Source organism: Amphiura filiformis, chromosome 2 (assembly GCF_039555335.1).
Source record: "Amphiura filiformis chromosome 2, Afil_fr2py, whole genome shotgun sequence".
Lineage (NCBI taxonomy): Eukaryota > Metazoa > Echinodermata > Ophiuroidea > Amphilepidida > Amphiuridae > Amphiura > Amphiura filiformis.
This window is the reverse complement of record NC_092629.1, coordinates 65,581,187-65,602,663: the sequence shown is the minus strand read 5'-3', so window position 1 is coordinate 65,602,663 and position 21,477 is coordinate 65,581,187. Positions and strand designations below refer to the sequence as shown.

The 21,477-nt window shown below is 37.1% G+C and overlaps 1 protein-coding gene across 1 annotated transcript in view; it reads right to left on the bottom strand.

The window, feature by feature from the left end:
• Positions 1-1,222: 1,222 nt before the first annotated feature.
• Positions 1,223-21,477, bottom strand: part of LOC140136587 (uncharacterized) — a 32,878-nt gene continuing 12,623 nt past the window's right edge. Inside the window, exon 4 of the mRNA XM_072158274.1 lies at positions 1,223-1,780. Within this exon, the coding sequence (XP_072014375.1) occupies positions 1,661-1,780 (120 nt within the window). The 3' untranslated portion in view covers positions 1,223-1,660. The remainder of the gene's footprint in view (positions 1,781-21,477) is intronic.

Sequence of the window (21,477 nt, the reverse complement as noted above, 5' to 3'; positions counted from 1 at the left end):
TTAAATTGTAAAATATGCAAACTAAAAAACTTCCGAAAGAAAATTTTTTAAACACAACCTAGTCTTGTTGAATCTGACAAAATAATGACGAAACAAGAAATGATCGGAATGCAAAACATCGCCTGTGTACCACGTGACTTGGCAACAGTACACAAATTCACACAATAGGCCTTACCAACGGGCCGACCACAGCATTTATTCTGCAGGGGTTAAATTGGTTTTCAATTGATGGGATTGAAAACGTTATTGTGATAACATACAAATATTTGCCTGTACTGATATTGAAAAGTATAAATTAAGCATAATTCTTATTATTTAGTTGTTATTTCATTAATAACAAGCATCGAAGCAGCATCGGCGGTCGACCTAAAGATCGAACAAATTTGTTTCTGGTGCCTTACTGTATTACTTCATTCATGTTTTAAAACAGTTTAGAAATGAAATATTTTTCAAGATGGTAAAATTTCTGCAAGAAAAAAGTTCTGGAAAAGGGTCGGTCCGTCGAGCGCAACCAAACAATGTTTTTTGGCCCAAATGTCAGTTGGGTTTACGGAAAATAAACAAATTTGTTTGGAAGGGGGACTTTGATCAATGAGGTTAAAAAAACATTGTATAGTAGGAAGCAATTTAAGACTTCTACGCTACTCAAATTTCACTCACCAGAGCGCTTTCACCGGGTCAACCGGCGTCTTCAGCGGATGTTATCTGGATCAATCAAGGAACATATTGACAGGAGCAAACGGGCACCAGATTGACTGGGAAAACGTAGGGAGTCCAAGGACTTCCCTTGTAGGGTCTTGAAGCCATCCATATCAGAACTAAAAGACCCAGACTGAACCGTGACAAAGGGTTAGACATCGGCCCTGTTTGGGACAACCTCCTGACCCCCCTCCCCCCGGAACCAAGGGGGTGCCACCACATCTTCCAGTTTGACGTCATTGGAGGTGTTCCAATAACATTACTAACAACAACAAATCTTCAGAGCAATAATATCTGCTGAAGATGGTAGGGTAGAAGTCTTAAATTGCTTCCTATTTACATTTACTGCTACGTGTGAATATACATCATTACATTGTATAGTGTTTCACATATTTCCATTATCTTAATATGACCTATCACATCAAAATACACATATAAATTTCTTAATCGAATTGATCATGAAGAACTGCATTTTTGCGTAAAAACAACATCTCACACATGTAACATGGCTGAGCAGTCTATAGTTGATGACTCCAAAATCTAAGTCATCGTGATGATATTCACGCACTGTCTTCATGGTCTTCACCATGGTCAAAAGAAATACTCAGAATATCGGCTATTTTGAAACATCTCCGACTTTAGTTCTCTAACCCTAACCCCCTCAGGGCTTTTTTAGTGACGAGAAGGGAAAGAAGGAAGGAATAAAGAGAGAAAATAAAGAAAGAAAGAAGTTGTTTGCTCTGGGTGGGATTCGAACCAGAGACCCCTCGCATGCCAAGCACTGGGTCGGCGACACCTTGCCATGGGTCTTGGGCTTCGCAGGCCAGCGAAACCGTGCCTATACATCACTTAGGGCGATTGCGTCATCGCATCACGTGGGATGCACGCACGAACAGCGCATATATCAAGTAGTATTTTGTAGTACTTGGTCCTGTTAGGGTTAAGGAAACAACCTCCAAGTTCATTTCTTTTCTTTGGCAGTATACAGTTTTTCTTCAAAGCCGACCACAAACTCCACATTTTGACTGGCAATGTTCTTCATTTCATCTGTGAGACTGGAGTAGCTTTTGGGTGGCAGAGCCTGTTAAAACAAGAACAAAACAAACAAGAAAAAAAGTAAATTGAAAGTAAATTTGCTCACACAGCCCCTACATCAGGGCTTTCGAAATTTTAGTTTTGGGCTGCCATGTTTTTGCTTTTAATTAAACTTTGTTTGGTTTATAATATGCAAAAATTATTTGGTTTTTGTTACTGCGCACATCAAAAAAGTCCCAACTCACCGACACATAAAACTGACATAACTGTGCGCCAGTCATGCGCCAAAATCATCATATCGCCCCCAACGGTCTACCTGACAGAGAGCAAGTAAGTAAGACCCATCTGATTTCACACAACTTCAAAGCAGATGGTGTGCAGTTATTATTGTCTAATAAGCAATTTCAGTAAGTAGTAAAACCCATCCAATTTCACACGTCGACTTCAAAACTGATGGTGTGCAGTTATTATTGAATGCATTGTGGATAAAAAATCTGGCGGGATATCATGACCAGATTCAGACAATATTTCAATGGCGCTGAACTTTTCATAAAAACCTTTTCTTACTTTTTTGAATGTCCCCATAAAATTTTCATGTAACAAACAAAAATTATTTCAACCTACCTTATTTTGAAAAATAAAATCACAGAAATTTCTGATCAGTCGAAATTCATTCCCATGACCGTGTATAGGAGAACAGCATTATTTTATCCCGATATTTTACCCATAATACATTCTTTGTGAATGAATGAATCGCCTTATTAATAAGGCACCTTGTCCTATCTGAGCGGGCCCGTTAAAAACCAGGGTTCCCACACCTTGAAGCCTTTAAAATTCAAGGATTTTCACAAGGACTTACCACAACACAAAAATCAAGATGCGGCTCTCCATGCGGCACATATTAACGAAAGTGACAGCTCCTCTCCACTCCCCAAATTTTGTGTCAAACTTATACTTCAAGTAAAATTCCAATTTTCCTGAACTTTCAAGGACCTTGTGAAAATCTCCAAGACTTTCAAGGCCTTATTTTCAAATTCAAGGACCGCGGGAACCCTGAAAAACGAGAGCTTCCCAGGGTTTTACCCAATTAATCTCAGAATTCTTTTTCGCCTGAAAAATTGGTCGTAAACCATTGTAAAAAGGTGTGTTCTGTATAATTCCATGCAATACAATCCCATTTTTAAAGGAATTTGCTGTACTGTTGCTTCTAAGATTGTTACAGTGTATCGGCGCTCACTCGCTCACCGATTTTATGCGATTAAATCCCTATCTTCAGTTAGGACATTAAATTTAACTTACTCTGACGTATTCCTTTGTCATATTAAATAGTCTCTTGGAGCACTGTGTATATATAGGGTGGTCTTGATTGATGCCTCTCTCATTTAACAACTCATGTACTATGCCTTGAAGCAGCTGTAAACACACAAACACAAATATATTATTAATCGTGTAGTCTCTTGGAGCACTGTGTATATAGGGTGGTCTTTATTGATGCCTCTCTCATATAACAACTCATGTACTATGCCAAGTTGAAGTAGCTGTAAACACACAAACACAAATATATTATTAATAGTGTAGTCTCTTGGAGCACTGTGTGTATATATATATAGGGTGGTCTTTATTGATGCCTCTCTCATATAACAACTCATGTACTATGCCTTGAAGTAGCTGTAAACACATAAACACAAATATATTATTAAAATAGTCAGAGCTCCCAACATTGGAATATGTAAATGCCTGAAGATTTCTGCGAAGTGTAAAAAAGCTTAGGATGTGGCGCTCTCACGCCAAGGGCAGCAGCAAATGCAGAAGATTTAGCCAGATGGCTGCAAATGCAGAAGATTAATATGTTTTGCAGAAGACAGAAGATTGTCAGCAAATGAGGAAGTCTTCTGCAGGATCAAGAAGGGTTGGCAGCTCTGAAATAGTACAAACCAACCAAACCACTTAGTCAAGGAATTATGTAAGTAATGCAACCTCTATAAAAATTTTAAAAAACATTTATATATGAGGAAACTATACCAATCCAAACCCAACCTCCTCCCCAGGGAGTTAAAATGGATCAAAGATGGCCAAAAGTTATGAAAGAAACACATTTTACATACATTTTTTCTATCCTTTGTATCCAAAAATAAGGCAGTTTGGTTAACCCTAACCGAACCGAGTCTCACTAAAGCTCACTATTAAAACCACCGGGTGTGCATGCATTCCATGTGATGCGATGACACAATCAGCCCAAGTCATATACCCAGGGAATCACTGGCTGGGCCAATGCAACCCCCGTGGCTACAGGTCGGCGATCGTTTGCATAGCATGGGAGGGGTCCGAGGTTCGAATCCCGGGGGTAGTAACTTCTTTGTTCATCTTCAATTTCTCTCCTATTTTGTTTCTTATTTCCCCTCCGGTAGCAAAAAACCACAGGTTCGGTTAGAGTTAAAGTTTCGGTTACGTTTCGGTCTCATATGAACAGCTTAAACCATAATGCAACCAAATTTGAGTCAGAGCTGCATTATGGGTACACTGATGTATTGGTGGTATCAGAGGTCACACACAGAGGTCAAAGGTCGTTGTAAAGGCCATTATTATATGCACTACACCACTCCACGCCATACATAAATTCTCCCAGTCACATTTCCCCAATATGAAATTTAAAAAAAATTAAAATGTCAATTTTGCTTCTTCTAAAGTTTGGCAGAGACGGGGTTCGAACTCACGGCGCAGGCCGGCGCTTACATGGTCTATGAACCTAGCGCCTTAGACCACTCGGCTACTTGTCTTGATGGACTCCATTTGAAACTTATTTGATGATATAATCGCAACTTCAATATAGGCCTACCACGTGACAAGCAAAAGCAGAAAACGTACCACATTTTAGAATTTTATTTGCCTAAAAACATTAATGTGTATTAATAGCGCTCAATTGTTGTTAATCTGACAATAAACATAATAAATGCGCGTCTATATGGACAATACATGATATCGATTTTGACACGTGCTCTCACGGTGTCAGTACATTTCCATGGTCAGTAAAATACTATAGAGGAACCTACCATTTTTCTTGTATACACGTTCGATGTTTTTATCAATTACATAAAAATCCATTTTAGACCCCAAATGTTTCTTCAGGAAATAAAAGATTAGATTACCATAAAAACGAAACAGTGATCTTTTGCCGGGTCTAATGTTATTTATACATAGGATTTTCAACGTTTTTCTATCCTTATTCTTGGTCAATTAAAAAATATTTTGGCGTATATAAAATTGAAATAAAATTCTCTGCCTCATAAACGACATCAAATGTGCCACAATTGGGTATCACGAATCGTTAAATATGATGTGCAGTTAATATTCATATTTTCTTTTATACAGAGGATGCTTCAGTTTTGACAGGAAAAATATTTTCTTGAAAACTCTCTCACTCGGTTATTTTAAAAAGGTAACCACGCTTTCCTAGAATGTGCAATAAATTAGCATTAAAATTTTTCTTATTCTAACAGCAAGCGTTTCTAGAATGTATTTTGGCGAAATGTGGTGTGTATATGCACCAACACATAGGGAGACAAGCTTGATAAAGTTGTATCTGTTCTATTTACTTCAAACATCTCAAATGTTAACCTTTGGAACATTTCACATGCATGCTGTTTGTCTCAGTGCCTTCCTTGGCCATATTTACATAGAAAGTAATTTAAATTGTGAAACCGTTGAACAATCTGTTGGACAGCATAGATATTGAATGAAATTGAATATCTCGCATCAATTCAAAGCTACACCCTTTTTTGAAATACTGTTTACTCGCACCTCAAATTATATGTACTAGATAGAATTACTGGTAAATTTGTATTGATCAATATCTTTACATGCGCAGATTCATATGTAATCAAAATCAACAATCAACAATCATAGATGATCGATCGAAAGATCAAACTAATCCGGTTCTATTGGGCTATTCAGTTGAAATCCACACTACCCCCGTGGAAGATTTTGAAAATATTTTCCTCAGGGGGACAGGCCGTTGCAACTCATATACCAGCGCAATGCAAGAAGGTGGCGACACCGTCGGCTTCCCCCGTGTATTACCCGCCAGCGCCATTGATAAGTCACGGCCGCTGCCATTAATATTGAATATTGCTACAATTCATTTGTTTATGTTTCTTATATTCTTTCTTTTATAACTATGACCATTTATACATGTACTTTAAATATTAACTGTCATGACTGTATCCGTTTGTTTGGTAAATTTTCATGAAATATTGATAAATTGAAGAATTTGCAAATTGCAAAACCTGCGAACCCTGTCACGGTGGCCCAAACAATACTATAAAACAATCCTGGAATATGCAGTTCAAGATCAGCACAAGCCCTAATCGACCTACATAAACCATCACAGCCAGGTTCAGCTCCCTGAGTTTCCTACTATTAGCCAAGGACACACTTTATTACTTTTGACCACATATTTTTGTACTTTAAGATTGAAAAGGGGCGCTTAAACATTGTGTTACATTTATTGCATAGGGTGCTTATTAGTGAAGAGGCAAAAAAGAGACAAATTATATCGCATGTGGTACGCTACTATATAGAGTCCAATTGAAAAGACGTGTTTTAAATATTTAATGATTTTCTGCACTCCTTACAAAGAGAGTGTTTGCAAAATGAAAGAGATTATGGTTGGGCATGTCTTGTTTGCTATTAGACTTATTTTTTGTTCAAAAAATGCTGCCAATTTAAATGAAACCGGAGGGTGTTTTGACTAAACAAATCACCGACTGAGCATTTTAGCCTCACACGCAACATATTTAATTTATTTTATTTTATTATGTTACTGCGATTTCTTTCAGATAATGGTTTAAAATGGTAACAGCTTTTCCAATAGCAAAGATTGAATATAGAGAACTCACATTTCATGAACAAATAGGACAAGGAGGATTCGGTGTAGTCAACCACGTATCTTTTAGCAAACCTTTCAATGGTTACCATTAGACGTTCGCCTTTCGTATCTCTTTCCTTGTTGGAAAGGTATAACGTTGAGGAGATAGGAACATGTACGGAGATCCGGGACCTACTCTGCCATGTTTGGCTGAGTAACGGTACATGAACACGGTCTTTTGTGCCTATGTAAATTAGTCATTGTGTAAAGCTGTGTTTATACTCATGGGTTACTCATCATCAGACTGAATCATTGTCGCTAACTACACAAGTTATGTGTACAATTTTAGAGAACGTTGGCCGACAGAGTGTGTCAATATAGGCCTACGTGTCGCTTTTGAAAAACAGCGAATCATGCACATGCTCAGCAGGCAAATACGACGGTGATTTAATACACTGATCATGCGTGCGATTCAGGTTTCTGCAAAAGCGATTGAGTATAAATGCATCTTTAGAAATGACCGGCGAGTGTGTGTTCTCAAGTGGGTTTTATCATGTTAATTAGTGACCTGACACACATTTGTATTGGTTCGATCAAGCATTGAAATGCTGTCATTTTTTGTACTGGATCGTTCAAGCATCTCCAACAAATTTTTCAATGTAAGTGCCTCTGGCCCTAGTAGAAGTAAAAAACGGATACTATGGCCAGAGTTCTAGGGCTAGTTACCATCAAGGTGCTGCCAAATCTTTGTTCAACCTGGAAGATGGAGAAATTCAAATAATGAGTCAGCTTTCCCACACAAATATTATCAAGTTGATAGGATTTTCCCAAGCAGGGCCAATGCATGTTATTCTGATGGAATATACCCAAATGGATCACTACATGAATCTATCTGATTCTTCCAAGCCTCTGTCGAATGAGTTGAAGCAAAAATGGGCCAAGGAATCAGCACTAGCCATCCAGTATCTCCATGATCAGAACTATCTGCATAGGGATATCAAGACATCTAACTGCCTTCTCTTTGAAGACAACCTACTGAAGCTGTGTGACTTTGGCCTTGCACGCAAAATAGAGCATTCGGAATCAACATCTAGCCAAAAAGGAACTTTTCGTTACATGGCACCGGAACTGCACGTAGGGAATGATCAAGGACGGGCTGTCTTTTCAAAGCCAGCTGACATCTACGCCTATGGGATGCTGATGTTGGAGATCTGTACAAGGAAACCACCCTTCCAAACCTGGGAATGGCACAAAGTTGTCTATGAAGTAGGCAGTGGAACCAAGTCGAGTGTCCCAAAAGATTGCTCAAAGGATTTAGCAGATATCATGCAGAAGTGCTGGAATTACAATCCCAGACAACGACCTACTATTGCATCAATTGTTGCTGCCCTTCACAAGGAAGGAGGCAGAAAAGGTATCTGATATTATTTCGTTTTAGAATAGGTTTTTGTCTTTGTCCACTTTTCATCTATCAAATACAGTAATGTGTGACTCAATCAAGAAAGGTGAGGATGTTTGATAAGGATGAGGTATTGGGACTTATTGAAAACCATTATACAAAAACGCCCGGGGAAAATAGTGCTACATTTTTTTAGCTTAGAACAATTAAATAGTTTGATGTAGATGGAAAACAGCGGGCTCAACGACATGAGAACTTTCCTTTAATGATATTCATGATATTATGTAACCCTTTGATGACAAAATGACTAAAGATGCAATGTCGCCAAACAGTTGTTTTTGAGTTTATGCTGATTTACCGTACAAATAATAATATGTGCATAGATCTGACCACCAAGTCATCAACAGACCATGTTTTATTGTAATTTATTAATTCCAAAGAATGGAGAATAATGTTTATGACCGATATTATGATGACACCGACATAGTATGTTTACCATTTTTAAATTTCATAGCCTTGCCTACCTGGTCACTGGAGAGAGAAATCAAACAGAATGCTGACCGTATTGCTTGCAGTCCTCATAATGGAGATCTAGTAACCTGCAACCTTCTGAGCAACAGGATTAACATTCATGATAGTGATGGGAAGTACAAGATGTCATTTACACCAACCGTACGAGACTCTAAGAAACCAATCCATGTTACTGGTATTTGTGTATCACAACAAGGAGACATCTTAGTAGTAGGAGGGCAGAAATTAAAATCTGTACATGTGTTTGATAAGCAAGGCAAGTATCTTCACTGTTTCTTCACCTTAACCCAAGGTGAAGATCAAAACACTAAGCTGAAGTGTATTGCCATAGATAGGGAAGGGAATGTATTGGTGGGTGATGGTGCAAGGGATACCATAACAATCCACACATACCCTGATGGTATGGTGGTCAAGAAGATCAAATTCTCAATTGGTGATCTTCCAAGAATGGTTGTCAATAGTAAGAATGAAATCCTGATTCATCACAGCCATTCAGGGTACAGTAAGGTAGTAACAATAGATTACACAGGTAATGAGATGTTTAGCTTTATACCCAGAATAGATGAGGATGTGACAGGTACGCAAATATTGCCAGGCGGGATAGTGTGTGATGATGACAGTAACATACATGTTGCAATGAATGTTGCCGGTAGAAACACCATTGGTCACATTCATGTCTATAGCCCCACAGGTACATTCCTACAATGTATAGCCAGGGGATTGTACAAGCCCTGGGATTTGTCCATGACATATGGCTCACTGGTGCTTGCTAATGATACCACAATCCAAATTTATAACCATAAGTGAGGTGCCTTATAATTCTCCACATGCATCATTCATGCCCATATCATTAACTTGATGTTCTGAAATGGATTGATTTTTTGGAGGTTAACTGACTTTTGTATAATGTCTATGTTTTAGCCTAATGATGAGGCACATTCCTGTAACTTAAAATTCAAAATGAAAGTTGTAAGAACACATTTATTTTAACAAAATAACGTGTCAAATTTTTTCGATCTGATCATTTTCATCTCGTCGGCAGAGTGCTACACTATCGTAAGTGCAGTTTGGACAATTTTACAGGAGGAGCATATTAATTTGTGTTTTGCGTAGCCGTTTGTTTGGAAGTAGCCAGAAATTGAAATGGGAATGTAAAGCAATCTAATTTGCGATAGTGGTGCACTCAAATAGAAATTAGTGTAGAGTGCAACACTATCGTATGTGCCACATACGATAGTGTTGCACTCAAATAGAAATGAGTGTAGAGTGCAACACTTTCGTATGTGCCAGATACGATAGTGTTGCACTCAAATAGAAATGAGTGTAGAGTGCAACACTATCGTATGTGCCACATACGATAGTGTTGCACTCAAATAGAAATGAGTGTAGAGTGCAACACTTTCGTATGTGCCACATACGATAGTGTTGCACTCAAATAGAAATGAGTGTAGAGTGCAACACTTTCGTATGTGCCAGATACGACAGTGTAGCATTGACTGCTAAATTAGGATAAGCGTAATGTCGGCTCAAATTTCCAATATCTGTCATTTTATGTTACTTAACAGCTGTTAATTTATTTCGGTACATAATATTTACAATAGCAAGACACCTTTTGCCCTAATGTTATCTTTCAAGATTTATTACTGAATCTAAGAATAAAAACACCGGATTTGTCATCTCTATTACACGTCATAGGAGCTACGAACTTAGCCAGCTTGGTGACAACGCCTACAGCCGTCAGCGTCACAGTCAGTGATGTGTTAGAGACTGTTTTGCACTTACGATGGTGTAGCATTCCGTGATTTTGTTGTTTAGGTTCAAGAAAGTAGCGTATGTGGCACATGTACGATGGTCTTGCAGCAGATTAAAAAAGAAGCGTGCAAGACTATCAAAAGTGGCACATATTAATAATATTGCATTGCACTTACGATATTTTATTTTATTAACAAAATAATTAAGCAATTTTGAAACTTAAAAACTGGTTTAAAATGTGTGTTTTTATATGATCTTCCATAATTCGTCAACATCTCAAATTGGCCAAAAATGTCACTTACGATAGTGTAGCACACTCCCGACGATTTGTTCTTACTCATCATACTCAAATGTTGGTCTGTTATCATGGTGATGGGGCTTAGGCTATTTACGGTGAATACTGTGTTGAGCTTTTTCTGATGCTATATAGATAAACTAACAGCCTAAATTATTCAGGGTGTATATTTTAGTGCTCGAATCAATCATTAACGAATGCTTTCTTTTAGTGCTCGAATCAAACATTAACGAATGCTTTATGCATTGGGCTATTCCAGATGTATTCCGCACCCCCCCCCCTATGGAAGACATTTAAAAATTCCAGCTGGAATTGAGATGTGTCTAGAATTCCAGCAGTCATATTTAGCAAAGATTCCGGCTAGAGGGTATGGAAGACATTGAGATTAGGTGAAACTCCGGCTGCTAAAATAAACGAAAAACCAAGAGTGGGGAATGTGAAAGGCTATGATGTGCCTATGGAAGACATTCACATTTCTTAATATTCCGGCTGGAAAATGGTCAAAAATGCTCCCAATTCCAGCAGAATCTTCACTTATGATCACCATCTCGATTAACCTATGAAAGAAATTTACTTGAATTCTGGCTGGAAACAAAAATGTTCTAATCCCAGCTGGAACCCTATGGAAGACATTTATATTTACGTGAATTCCGGCTGGCCATATTAGACATATTACCACAATTCCGGCAGTGTCTTCCATGGGGTTTTCCTGACATGTGAATTCCGGCTGTCAATTTAGCCCCGAATTCCGGAAGTGTCTTCCATAGGGGGGTGCGGAATACATCTGGAATAGTCCATTGGCACAGTAAAGCAGTTATACAATAGTCCACTAATAACACCTTTTCCTCTATGCTCGGTACACCGAAAACATACCGTTGATTGTTATTTCAATCCATGGAACAGATTGAAAATGGGGTATTTTCGTAAAACTCTTATATCTCAATAATTAAATGGCCTGTTTTCAGAATTCAAAAAATATGAGAACGCTAGTTTCCTATGCCAACGCATGGAGTATTCTGTCTTAACTGGTTCAAGTATTAATATACCCAAAATTATTAAAGTGTTCGATGGTAAAGTTCTTTCAGAGACAGCCTGTAGTTACCGCCACAAAAATGAACTAAATGACACTATGATCCACGTGACATGCCAAAATGATACATATCAGTACACACAAATATTTCAGACAAATTGGAATATTTAATCAATTATGCCTGCAGAATCCTCACCCAGTCCTCTGTATAAAAACATAACAGCTGCTGTATTTTGCAGATCATGTTGATACTATAATATCTAAAGAACCCTATATTGTATTATATATCTTTAAAGGTGAATATGTATAAATAGATCAGTATGTACCACCAGGGAAGTTAAATGCATTGTGGGAAGGCCGAGATTATAGAATATGTATCCCAGGTCTAGACAAAAGGCGCCATTAACGACAATTTGGCTTCCTACATGATGTTATTCATGTGTCGTAATAATTATGTTGAGGATGTAATATGTTGATATAAAAATACATTTGTTAACATTTTTATAATTTTAAATTATGACACGGTTGTTTGATGTGATCATTTATTCATGTTTCTAACAAAACATTATGTTCAATGCTACACCTGAACAATAATACCACAACTATCACACTAATATACTCATATATATTTTCAGCTATTTTCAACAGATTTTCGTTTCTATATCAATTTATTCATCTTTTTATGCTTTTGGTGCCAATTTTTATTCTATAAACTGTACATTTGTGTGCAAATTGAGGGCGCTATTTACATATATTCTAAATCTAAATAAGCTAAATAATATGACTTATACAAGTCTTTTTGTGAGTGTCTACCCCTTGTAAAGATGCAAACAAGATTTAACATTGAAATCTGAATGCTCCTTCGCCTCCGCTTCATATCATTGAGATTTAAGATAAATAGCGCCATCGTTGTTCAACTTTTCTTAAAAATGACTCAGTTTTACATCAAACAACCGTGTTGAGTAGGCAATACAATATATTCTGTAGTAAGTCGATGGAATATAGCATAAAAAATAAGGCAAAAAAAATGTTAGACTCGACAAAGGTTTTGTAAATATCAGAGAGAACCATTTTGGGGTTTCTTGCCATGTAGATGGTATGTACGTAGAACCCTTAGAACCCTTAGAACCCTCATTTCTAAGTGAGTAAAATAAAAGGGAATAGTGTAGTTTGAGATGAAGTTTGAGATTGACGGATCTTTGAATGTCCCTATAAAGCCAGAATGTCTTTTTAGCATATTTGTAATGTTTATACATGTCCCAACTTACACCTAAATGGAACCAGCCACATTTATTGTTTTTGTTGGTCAACAGAGCAATATTTTGACATAAAGTCATCAATATGACTTTAAATCCGTCATAAAACTCCATGTTAAACGGCCAAAATATCCAGTGGGGTTTCTTTCACTTTACCTTCTAATTTTGGTTTAAAATGGACAGAAACACTTCCCGGCAGTTATTACTAATATTATTTCACCATTTTTGGATAAAGAACAACAACATTAGAATTAATAGCTCCGTTTAATGCAACAAAATGCGATTTTCTCATTTAAAGTGATTGAATCACATCGTCATATAATCGTTGTCATAAAACACTATCCTTAATTAAGTTCTGAAAGTTGAATTTTTGGTATTTGGAGTTATCTGGTAAATACAATACAGCGTGTATCAAAATGATTGGTACCCATCAGCCTTTTCGTCTAATGAAACGCCTGCTTCTTTCACATTCAACATTAGATCCTCTTGAAATTACTACAATTTATTGTTTAACATGTTTATTGACCTTTTATGACATAAATCTACAAACAAAGGAGCTATTATGATGCATTTTGATGTGGCAGACTTGTTCACTGGGTATTGATGGGTACCAATCATTTTGATACACCCTGTAGTGCGAATCGAAGCAATAAAACAATTCATACAATAATTATCTGATAATTTGTGGACTCATTTCCAATTTGTTCTCGAAAGGAAACATTTGTACCTCTCCTGACAAACTCTAAAAAGAACTTGGCCTGGAATCATGGAAAGGTTAACTATTTACATAGTTTTGAATAATTTACGTAAATTGTAATTGGTTCTGCTCATCCAGCATGCCCAGCGTTGATGGCAGGGGCGTAACCAGTGGGGGGCCGGGGGGGGGCAAGCTGCCCCCCCCGACACGAAAAAATGGGAAGAAGAGCAAAAAATTGGGAAGGGGAAAAGGGGGGAAGGAGAGAAAAAGAGGGAAGAAAAAAGGGAAAGGAGAAGAGAAAAAAGGGAAAATAGAGGGAAGAAGAGAAAGGGGAAAGAAGAAAAGAAAAAAGAGGGAAGAAAAAGTGGAAGGGAGAAGAGAAAAGGGAAAGAAAGAGGGAAGAATATCTATACTACTTTCATTGTGAAATTTGTACTCTGAAACACTGATTTTTTAGCTTCTAATGTGCCAAAAACCAGGAGCTTAAGGGGGCTCCGCCCCCTGGACCCCACCCATTTAACGTTTCGCGCCAAGGTCGCTCGCACATAAATACTACAACTTTTTGTCAAAAATTGGGAAATTTTTAAATCTTGCCCCCCCGGAAGGTCAGATCTGGTTACGCCCCTGGTTGATGGACACACTCCGGTAAGTGGGGGCACATCCATTTCAAAGGCACAAATGACGGGTTGTGAAGACAACCTTTTCAGCATTACTGTCACCATCCAAATACCACATTGGACAGATTTGCTGGCCCCCACCCCTAAAAAACAGACTAGACAAATTACAATAATTCTGATTACATAGGATATTTGTTAGTTGATGACCTAGGTATTACTAATTTGGACCCTCAAAATGACCCCAGAAACACACATGCACACAATTTTTATTTTTGTGATCTTGACAACCAGACGGATAATTTGATATGGTAAAATCAGATCATGTATAATTTTTGACCTCATAACCCTATGGGTTCAATTATGGGGTCATTTTGGGTATCATAGACTCAAAATAAGGCTTGCTCATCGCCTTTTTTGGATTCATCAGGTCCAAATTAGTATAGATACCTACAATCAACGAAATTAATGTTGGCATCTGGCATAATAACTGTAAATCGCCGCCCCTCTCTTCTAGTTCAATGTTGATTTAAAGTAATTTTGACATTGGGCTCTTCAGCCTCCCCAACATTGGTTGAGGGGGAATTGGGAGGAAAGGGGAAAGGGGAAGGTTTGTACTTCATATCAAACATAGTTATACTAATTTCACTGAACTTTCAGAGCAGCAATGAAGAGTTCCAACATATTGCCAAAGTCTGTCAACTACTTATTTCTTTGAAACTTTTACTTCAACAGATTTGTACAAGAATTCGGGATTTTCCTTTAGTCGACTTTTTCCATATTTGAACGTTTCTGTTCTGTTTTATTTAAAAGGTGTCCCACATTTGTGTGCCAAAAATCGCTCCTCCTTCTTTCGACCTGCCCAAAATGGTTTGCCCCCATCCCATTTTGACTTGCCAACAAATGCTTGCCTCCCAATTTTACCCTCCATGAGAGCCTATATTAATTTCATCTGTCTGAAAAAGCACATAAACAGCCCGGTCCGACTACCTGCCAGGATACATTGCCAAGCCAGGCAGCATGTTGCCGCAGCATGTTGCCGCAGCATGTTGCCTGGGCATGCAACATGGTATCCCACAATACAATGCTCAATTTATAGATCGTTATTTCTTGGTTTAGAGTAACGAATTATGTTACATATATATTATTATCAATGAATGTACAATCAGTGGTATTTCTCATTAATTGTAATTAAAATACAGGTAATTTGCATATTTAAATTAAATTGTCAAAAACCGACAGAAATTGTTTTCTTATTTAAATTATTTTCCTCCGGGACACTTTTTTTCACCCGGTGAAACATGTTCAAATTATAATGTATGTAGCTCATGTGTATAAAAGTAAAATTTTCCCACATCTTTTATAAAATTACCATGAACAATTTAATGCCTGCGCAGGCAACATGCCCGGGGCAACATGCTGCCTGGCCCGGCAATATTTCCTGGGCAGGCAGTAGGACCGGACTTATAAATCCATCAAATTTGAGTGATTTTCTGTTATCTTTTATTTTTTGATCTATTGTCATGACTACTGTGCATTAGTTTTTGGTTTACATGTTTATTGCATGCTAAAACCTATTCGTTTTTTGTCAAAACCCCATAATTGACGCAATTAAATAGAATCAATACCAATGTCAGCTGTTCTCTTTCTCACCTAACGTCATCACCCATAATTAGTATAAATCTCTGTCATTTTTGCATATTAATTAGTTTCGCATGCAATTTATTGATCTACGCTGATTCTGGTTCTCACTGGAGTTGTACCACTAGTGTATGATTCATGGACATGATGGATGAGGCATTTGTGAAATTGTTTTAATTTTGTGGTGCTTTCCCTTTGACATTGTGGCGAAGGTAAGTAACAATGTCTATACACAAAATATAGATATCTTATATAATACTGTGCCATTGATATTATGATGAAATTTGCATCACTAATGATAGAATAGTTTGTTATATTAAATATAACATACATAATGCAGTCATGTCTACAGTAGAATTCACCACGACCTTTGCAGGACTTAAAACCCCATTAAAAGCTTAAACCAAGATAACACTCATTGAAAACAGCTCAACTATGTTAAATCAGATCTTCTCTGAGATTTGTCTTAAAATAAACGGCTCATATCAGTGAATTACCACCAAAAATATGGCCACAAAAATTAAGGACTCGGATAGCAACGTTTGCACAGTATTTTTGTGGGACCTGAGAGCCCCAGAGAGCCCCAGAGAGCACATCAGACATATCGAACATTCTAAATACGAGAAATGTCCTTCTGATATCAAATGATTTTGATTTTTTTAATTTCGCAATTATACAAATTTTATGGAAAATTTTGACATTTAAAATTTTTTTGATATTAAACAGTCCTCGAACAGGAAACTTTAAAAATTTAATATGCACTTAAATTATATGTAGTTGGCTGGTGTTTGGGGGAAAAATCTATATCTTTAATACGAAAGGTCAACATTTTCATACGTGGACTACACACACTTGGAGAACATATCATTAGATTCATACAATTCACTTCGCGGACTGTTTTAACTGTTTTTAACCATTTAAAAATGGTAAATATGTCAATTTTAATCATTTGGCATAAAATGTGTATTATATAGCGAATGTCAAAAAAACAAAATTATTTGATACCGTAAGGACATTCCTCGTATTTAAAATGCAATTTGATATATCTGATTGTGCTCTCAGGTCCCACAAAAAAACCGTGAAAACGAGTCCTTAAAGCCATTATCGATTTCGGTAAAATTAAAGGGTTAATAATAAAAATGGGTGTCATTAAAAAAGAACATACCTGTTTCATTCAGTTTCATTTTATTGTTCAAAACCATATAAAACAACTCATTTTCAAATAAATAATAACAATAGCGTGTTATGAAATGAAGGACGCTGCAACTTTACACTATTAGCCACATACCTTTTAAATTGAACAACTAATCAAATTTGGTTCTCTAGCCCAGAACCTCACCCCATATATCAAGGTGCAGCATTAAACTTTGGTCCACATAATTATTTACTTAAGCTTCTTGATTCTGTTATTTCTATTTCTTTCAGATGTAATTATACGGTATTTCAACATGGCCAAATCTTATCCGCTTTATACCATTGCATTCAAAAACATAAAATTTCATGAAAAACTTGGGGAAGGAGCATTTGGGTCCGTCCACCGTGTAACATTCAGTGGAATTTTCAGTAATCAGTTTAATGGATACAAACAAGCCGCTGCCAAGTCTGTTTTCAAGCTGGAACAAAGAGAAATTCAAGTTATGAATCAACTTCACCATAATAACATTGTCAAATTGGTTGGGTTTTCTGAAGAAGGGCCAATTCATGTTATTTTGATGGAGTATGCCCCAAATGGTTCACTGCATGATTATCTATCTGATCCTTCCAAACCTGTGACGAATGAGTTGAGAAGAAAATGGATCAAGGAATCAGCGCTAGCCATCCAGTACCTCCACAGACATGACTTTCTGCACAGGGACATTAAGGGGTCTAATTGTATTCTTTTTGAGGACAATCTGTTAAAAATTACCGATTTTGGACTCGCGCGCAAAATAGACCACTCCCAGACAACATCCAGCCAAAAGGGAACCAATCGATATATGGCACCAGAAATTCACAGAGGGAATGAACACGGAAGAGCTGTATACTCAAAGCCAGCAGATATCTACGCATATGGGATGCTCACTTTAGAGATCTGCACAAGAAATGAGCCTTTTGAAGGGACAGAATGGCAAACTGTCGTCTTTGAAGTGGGCAGCGGTAGATTGAAGCCTTCAGTACCAGCAACTTGTCCAACAGAGTTTGCAGATATCATGCAGGAGTGCTGGAATTATGATCCCAAACAACGGCCTACTATTGGATCAATAGTGCAAGGTATTCTATACTATAAAATACATATTTCATGTGTCACCCCTATTCAGTAATTTGCTCATCCGGAGGATCATAAAAAATCATCAAAATTCAGATTTTGACACCTTTTGTTAGTGTCATAGATGTGCTAACATAGCCTATAGTGTATTGAACACAAAATAAGACATTTTAGTAAAACTTGAATCTGTAATTTCTATACTTCAGTAAAATTATAGCTATACATGTGTTTGAATAGGGCTTTAACTTTGTCAATATTGCTGTTTTCCTTATTTTCTTTGGTGTCAAATATTCATCTCAAAAATAGGTAATCTGTCCCACGACTCTATAATGACTAAACCTGGATAAGCTGTTGTAGCACAAATATTACTAATTTGGACATAATCAAGGTGAATTTTAACATTATAACCGTCTTTAATAGTGACTAATTTTTGTTTAAATGCGCACGGACATGACAGAGCTCACGCAAATAATGACTCTTACGAGTGGATGCCGAATCAATGTATACTACGTAAATTATATTCCATACCACCTCCAACCCGGCACCATGCCAACATTTAACATCCAGAAAATATGGAGGATTCACACAAAAAATAGGGATGTTTTCAAAATTGCATGTAACTTCAATGGCACAAAACTTGCCAGAAATAGGGAGGTTGTCAAATTTGGGTGTCAAAATGGACAAAATGTTTACAAAAAGGAGCCTCCCCTCTAAAATAGGGAGAGTTGGCATCTCTGCCATGGGCAAGTGCTGTGCTCCCATACCCCTCAGCTACGTCTCTGCATCCAAATTCAATTCAATTTGAAATTACAGATTCATGTAAAATGTCTCATTTTGTTTGTTGGCTTAACCACTTTTCAATTTTTGAAGAACTTTGTATTGAGTCAAACTATTTAATTGTAACTCTATACATCAGCTCGTAATCGGCGGGCCTTATAACATCGCGGATTAATATCAAAATTTTATTTTGAGAATTTTCTTGTGACAAAATCTTGTATGGACTATACCCCTTAAGGCTCGGTAAAGTTTGGTGTGTATGGGGGGGGGGGTGGCCTAGCAAACTTAGGACATTATTATTCTTAATCAAACAAGATGGGGTAATATCAGTTTTATTGATAACTTTATCATGTAAATGTTGAAGAAGCAGCTTTTTATGTGAATAAGCCAAATTGGTGCTTTATTTTTCATGTTAACACCAACTGCCTTTAATACTACCCAATCCATCGACAAATTTATGTTTCATTGTCAGTTATTCATTTTAAAGTAATGGTGAACATGAATAAATGTTTCTTTTTGTATGTTTCAATCAAATCTTTGAAATGTTGATTAAAACAATCCCTCCATTGCCACATATATTGTCATTGTCATTTATTCATATCCAAAGAATGGTGACTAAATAAGATTGTAACTATTGTTTCCCAAAAAAATATGCAATTATCATATTTGAATGCCACCTACACTATTATGTTTACCATTTATATCTTACATAGCCTTGTGCACCTGGTCACTGGAGAGAGAAATCAACCCCCCTCAGTATGCTCAACGTATTGCCTGCAGTCCTCATAATGGAGATCTAGTAGTACGCTGTGGCTACCTCCCGGGCTACCCGAGCAAGAAGATCGACATTCATGATAGTGATGGCAAGTACAAGATGTCATTTACACCAACAGAACAAAATTCTAACCAACCAATCGATGTTCTTGATATTTGTGTATCACCACAAGGAGACATCTTAGTAGTAGGGGATGAATCCAAATTCATACACGTGTTTGATAAGCAAGGCAAGTATCTTCACTGCTTCAACACCTTAACCCAAGGTGAAGATGAAAACACACATGCTAACCTATGGTGTATTGCAATAGATAGGGAAGATAATGTATTGGTGGGTGATAGGAAAAGAGATATCATAACAATTCATACATATCCTGATGGTAGGGTGGTCAAGAAGATCAAATGCTCAATTGGTTATGATTATCCAAGTATGGTTGTCAATAGTAAGAATCAAATCCTGATTCATTCCCGTCCATCAGGTTCAATGTACAGACGCAGGGTAGTAGCAATAGATAACTCAGGTAATGAGGTGTTCAGCTTCACACCCAAGATAGATGAGGATGTGAAAGGTATGGAAGTATTGCCACATGGGATAGTGTGTGATGATGAGGATAACATATATGTTGCAATGAAAGTATCCAATAGATTCAACACTGGTCACATTCATGCATACAGCCCCACAGGTACATTCCTACAATGCATAGCCAAAGGATTGTACTATCCCTATGATTTGTCCATGACACCTGCTGGCTCACTGGTGCTTGCTAATTGGAATACAATCCAAATCTACAGCTTCAAGTGAAATACATCGTGCCATTGATCCCCACATACATCATTCATGCCCATATCATTAACCTGGTGAACCCATATCTGTGTATTTTAAATCTCCAATGGAAGTGGGAAGAAGAAGCCAATGTACTGTGAACACTGGCAAATAACCAGGGGACTTCCAAAATGTGGACCTTTTTCAGAAAAAAAGTAATAACTTGCATGTCAAAAGTGAACCTTAGAGCCATAATGTGTGATTTGCTCCACAGTGGTGTGCCCTCAATTTTTCTAGAATTTCTACTTTTTACATGATTGTAATGCCCGATGGTGTACAAAAATACCATGAGAAAGACTAAGCCCAAAGTGCTTTAATTACAGTAAAATTTTTATAGTTTGTTTAATAAAACCGGGGATCCCAGTTGTATTCTCCGATTCACCACTTAAGTTCCACAGTTATGCCTCTTTCATTATTTCTGCTTAAACTTATCAGAAAACTTCCTTGACCATTGTTATTATGTAATAAGTTTTTGTAAAGAATAACAAAATTAAAACATATAAATAAAATTGGACAGAAATCATACATTATGGCTTTAACCCCGATTACTCAGTAGGGGTGAACTTGTTGGTGTTTTAAATCATACACACACCCCCACACACAAAACAAGCAAATATATAGCGAGAAAAGTGGGCCATAATGAAGTGAATTTGTCCAGAAATATTGGAATTTTCAGCACATTTTTATTGCATTTTGGACTTTTGGTAGATTAGTGATGTATCTCCTCCCCCCAATATGAACAGTGATTAAAGTTGGAAATAAGATTAATATATTATAGCTCATATGCATGTGATTGCACACTTCAACATGTATTTCCAGTAATTTTTCCAAATATTTAAATTGAAGTACCCAGGGTGTATTAAGCAGAAAAATCATTAAATGGCTTTCTTTTTGTTGAAAATTTGCCTACATTGCATGCATATTGTGGGTTTGCAGTAATTTTCCCCATGATTAAAAATGCACTTGAGTTGTGATGCAAAGCTCCCTCAGGGTTGACTTGACTTCTTTGTTCAGTGGAATGGCGACATCTTAAGGGGTATACCGA